The 3,569-nt window shown below is 30.0% G+C and overlaps 1 protein-coding gene across 1 annotated transcript in view; it reads left to right on the top strand.

Moving 5' to 3' along the window:
- Nucleotides 1-927: 927 nt before the first annotated feature.
- LOC107021898 (RNA-binding protein 1-like) overlaps nt 928-3,569 on the top strand; it is an 8,852-nt gene continuing 6,210 nt past the window's right edge. Inside the window, exons 1-5 of the mRNA XM_027917947.1 lie at nt 928-1,030; nt 2,802-2,810; nt 3,058-3,138; nt 3,221-3,282; nt 3,376-3,457. Coding sequence (XP_027773748.1) covers nt 928-1,030; nt 2,802-2,810; nt 3,058-3,138; nt 3,221-3,282; nt 3,376-3,457 — 337 coding nt within the window. The remainder of the gene's footprint in view (nt 1,031-2,801; nt 2,811-3,057; nt 3,139-3,220; nt 3,283-3,375; nt 3,458-3,569) is intronic.

The following is a 3,569-nucleotide window of genomic DNA, read 5'->3' on the forward strand; positions in this document are numbered from 1 at the left end:
TCTTTGTCATGTAATTTGGCGGTTGCTTACATGTTACATAATTTGCATTGTGAAATAATATAATCTATTGAAATTGCTATTTAACTAACTATTGACCCATAATTTAAGTATTTTAATAGTTTATAACAAATGAATAATAAGCTTTAGCTAATTTTTGTATATATCATCTATAGGTTCTTCATACAAATTTATCATCTTTGGAAAATAGAAGAACTATTATTAAACTAGTGTAATAAAAAAAAACTTAAAAATAATTAAGGTTAGAATCTCTATCTTAGCTAATATATGAATAGTCAACAAAAGAATTATTTTTGCTTGGAATTGACTTATTTAAAAAATTAGGTTTGTTACGTTTACAGACTATTTAATTTACATAAATTTCCTTTGCCATATTCAAATATAATGAAAATAGTGAACAAAATTCATATATTAGAGATGAGTAATGGATGGTTAGTCATTCTAATTTTTCCTGAAATGATTTAGTGTGAAAAGAAATTTATACCTATACTAAAAATAAGTAAAGAGAGTTATTCATTCAACCTTTTTCCTACAATGATTTTGTGAATATATTTTATTTTTAATCTTTGAATCGCATGTTAATAACATGAAGCTAAAGGTAATAATATGAAATAAAAAAGTAAAATAATAAAGATTTTTTTTCTATTTACAAAGTGTATCTTAATATGTATTATTTTTCAATTAGACAATCATCGCCAATTTTGTTAACATTTGGCTGCCACTTGGCAACATGTCATACTTCTACACTTACTTAATATAGAAGATTTTCCTTTTAAGTAAATTCATCATTGTACTTGGGCGGATCTTTCTTTACAATGCATTTTTTGTCTTTCCATAAATAGTGAGAACTCCTTTTCCTTTCTCTTTCAATTTTAGTGAAAACTCATTTTCTCTCAGGTGGACTAACATATGGCGGTGGGTGCTTACCGGAAGGACACCAACACTATTCAGCTGGAAGTGATGTCGCCGGATGTTACTCCTCTCTTTCTGGAAATCCCTCTCAACGAATATGGTATCAAATCAACTCTGTATCTGTTTAAAATCCTATTGAGAAAGAAGAGACAATTAGGATTTCTACATATTTTTTGCTCAATAGGGTGGATCTGTAGAAATTAGTGTTTTGACATTTATTTTTTAGCTAAGAATTTAATTTTTATGACTTGTAGAAACTAGGATTAATTCGTATACTTTTTCAGTCAGAAACTTAATTGTTATGACTTGTAGATACTAGGGTTTATTAAATCAGTCAAAACTTAATTTTATGGCTTGTTGAAAATAGAGTTTGTTCATTTGCCTTTTCAATTAAAAACTTAATTTTTATGCTTTTTGTTGTGGTTGGTGTAATATAGTTATGATAGGAATTTAGAATACTCACCAAGAATGTCCTGTATACTCATCGAGAAAGTCTTTGGTATTACTGAAGTAAGTGGAAGAAATAAAAGACAAAGTTGTAGTATATGTTTGTAGTCCGGGTGAATAGGGCAATGCAATTTCTTTGGGCTGAATATTAGAGCTATTTTAGTAGCTTTTATACATTAGATGAACCTTTTGTGTAAAGGCTTATTTAGTAGTGGTGAATCTATAGTATCCCATTGAGGTTGACAGTCATTGTAAAACTAACTAAAAAGAGGAGAGAATTCCATCACATTGTCACCTCGATACTAGCAAGGATTCCTGTATGTTAGCAACGATTCCTGCATCATAAACAAATCAGATCAGTCCCTGATGTGCTGCAAGATAGCTAGGAAATGATTTCAATCGTCATGGTAAGATGATGATAAAAGACGATAGTCCAAGAGAGTTTAAATTAGGGCTAGGTAGTTAGAACTAGTGTTGAAGGGAGCATGAAGCGAATAAAATCAACAATGTCTTGCTTCACTTTGAGTGAAGCGAAGTGTTTGCTTCACCAAAGAAGAGCACATTTTATAAAAAAAGAAAGACTAGCACACATTTTAAAGAAAGACTAAAATAGACCTTCTACAATGACAATACATATAAGCAAATCTTCAATTTTAAATGCTAATATATGTATCAAAAAATTCTTCAAAATACAAGAAAAATCAATATTAAAATAGAGACTTTAGCAATCCGAGGGTGGATCTAGGGGTTTTTTCCAGGGTATATATATATATAGATAAATTTATTTTGAATCGCCTAAACCCAAGATTAGAGGTTGACTCATGATTTAGGGGTTTAAAATTTATCTTGAGCTTTCAAGTTCAAATTTCATGCACTGAATTTTTATTTTTTGAACCCATTTAGTTAAAATTCTGCATCCACCACTGATTACAGCTCATGTATTTTCATGAGAATGATTCTTGAAGTAGGTTAACAACTTTAATTTATTGCACTAAAATTCAAGTAAAATAATTCAATTATTATATAATACGATTTTAGTATATAATTTATGTCAAACTATTATCTTCACTTGTTGATACAACTCAATTTTAACAAAGTTAATTATCTACCTAAGTTAGATGACAAAAATCTATAATTATCTTTTTTTTGTAGCATTACAGTAATTGTAGAAAAAGTAATGAAAAATATGTTTAACAAAATCAAAAGAGAGAGAGAGAGGGGTCTAAATCATGAAAAACACTAAAAAGATTACTAAGTTCACAATCATATATGTATATAAATATTTAGGAATTCTTTTTAATACATATATACTAAACCGTATTTGGTTATGATGCTGATATTTGTTGCACTTAATTTTACTATTCTTTTCTTGTTTGGTTTCAGTGCTAAATGATATTTGTTTGTGCTGATTTCCCCCTTTTTAGAAGCTCCAAGTAGTCGTTTCTATTATGACAGTGATGATGAATGGGAAATGATGAGATTGAGAAGCACAGCTTCTATCGAAGCATCCTATGAACACTACCTCCGTACTGGGGTAATTAGTTTTTATTTCCTTTTGAGGTTAGTTCCGTACGTAATACTGTATAGGTATAATATAGTGGTAAAATTTCCAGGAAATTTTGTCCTATGAGTCCATACTTAGTGTAATTATGGGCATTGAGGATGTTGGAATGGTACCAGAAGATATCCTTCCTCCAAATGCTAGCAGTACATTGTATGTAGAGGGTTTGCCTGAGGACTGTACAACAAGAGAGGTGGCACGTATCCTTTTCTTGTGTGGAAATTAGATTCTTGTTTTATTTATGGCCCATTTTAGTTTTTTCCTTTACTTCAGTTTTTGCAGACATATTCCGCCATTTTGGAGGTTACAAAGAAGTTAGGCTCGTACCAAAACCATCAATATATGTAAGAATATATACGTTTCAAATCATCATTTACTGATTAAAAATTCTGTCTACTGTTATTTTGGATTATCAACTTAATTAATTATATATGCAGCCTGGAGCCAATACCTTGATTCTTTGCTTTGTTGATTTTCTGAGTCCGCTTCATGCAGCTGTTGCAATGGATGCCTTACAAGGTGAGCTTCACACTCTCTTCTTTCTACCTCATAATTATGAATGCTCAATTTATAATTAATCAGAGTACTAAACAAAATTGGTGTTGTGTGAATATTCTAAAATTTTGGTCTT

Source organism: Solanum pennellii, chromosome 6, assembly GCF_001406875.1.
Source record: "Solanum pennellii chromosome 6, SPENNV200".
Lineage (NCBI taxonomy): Eukaryota > Viridiplantae > Streptophyta > Magnoliopsida > Solanales > Solanaceae > Solanum > Solanum pennellii.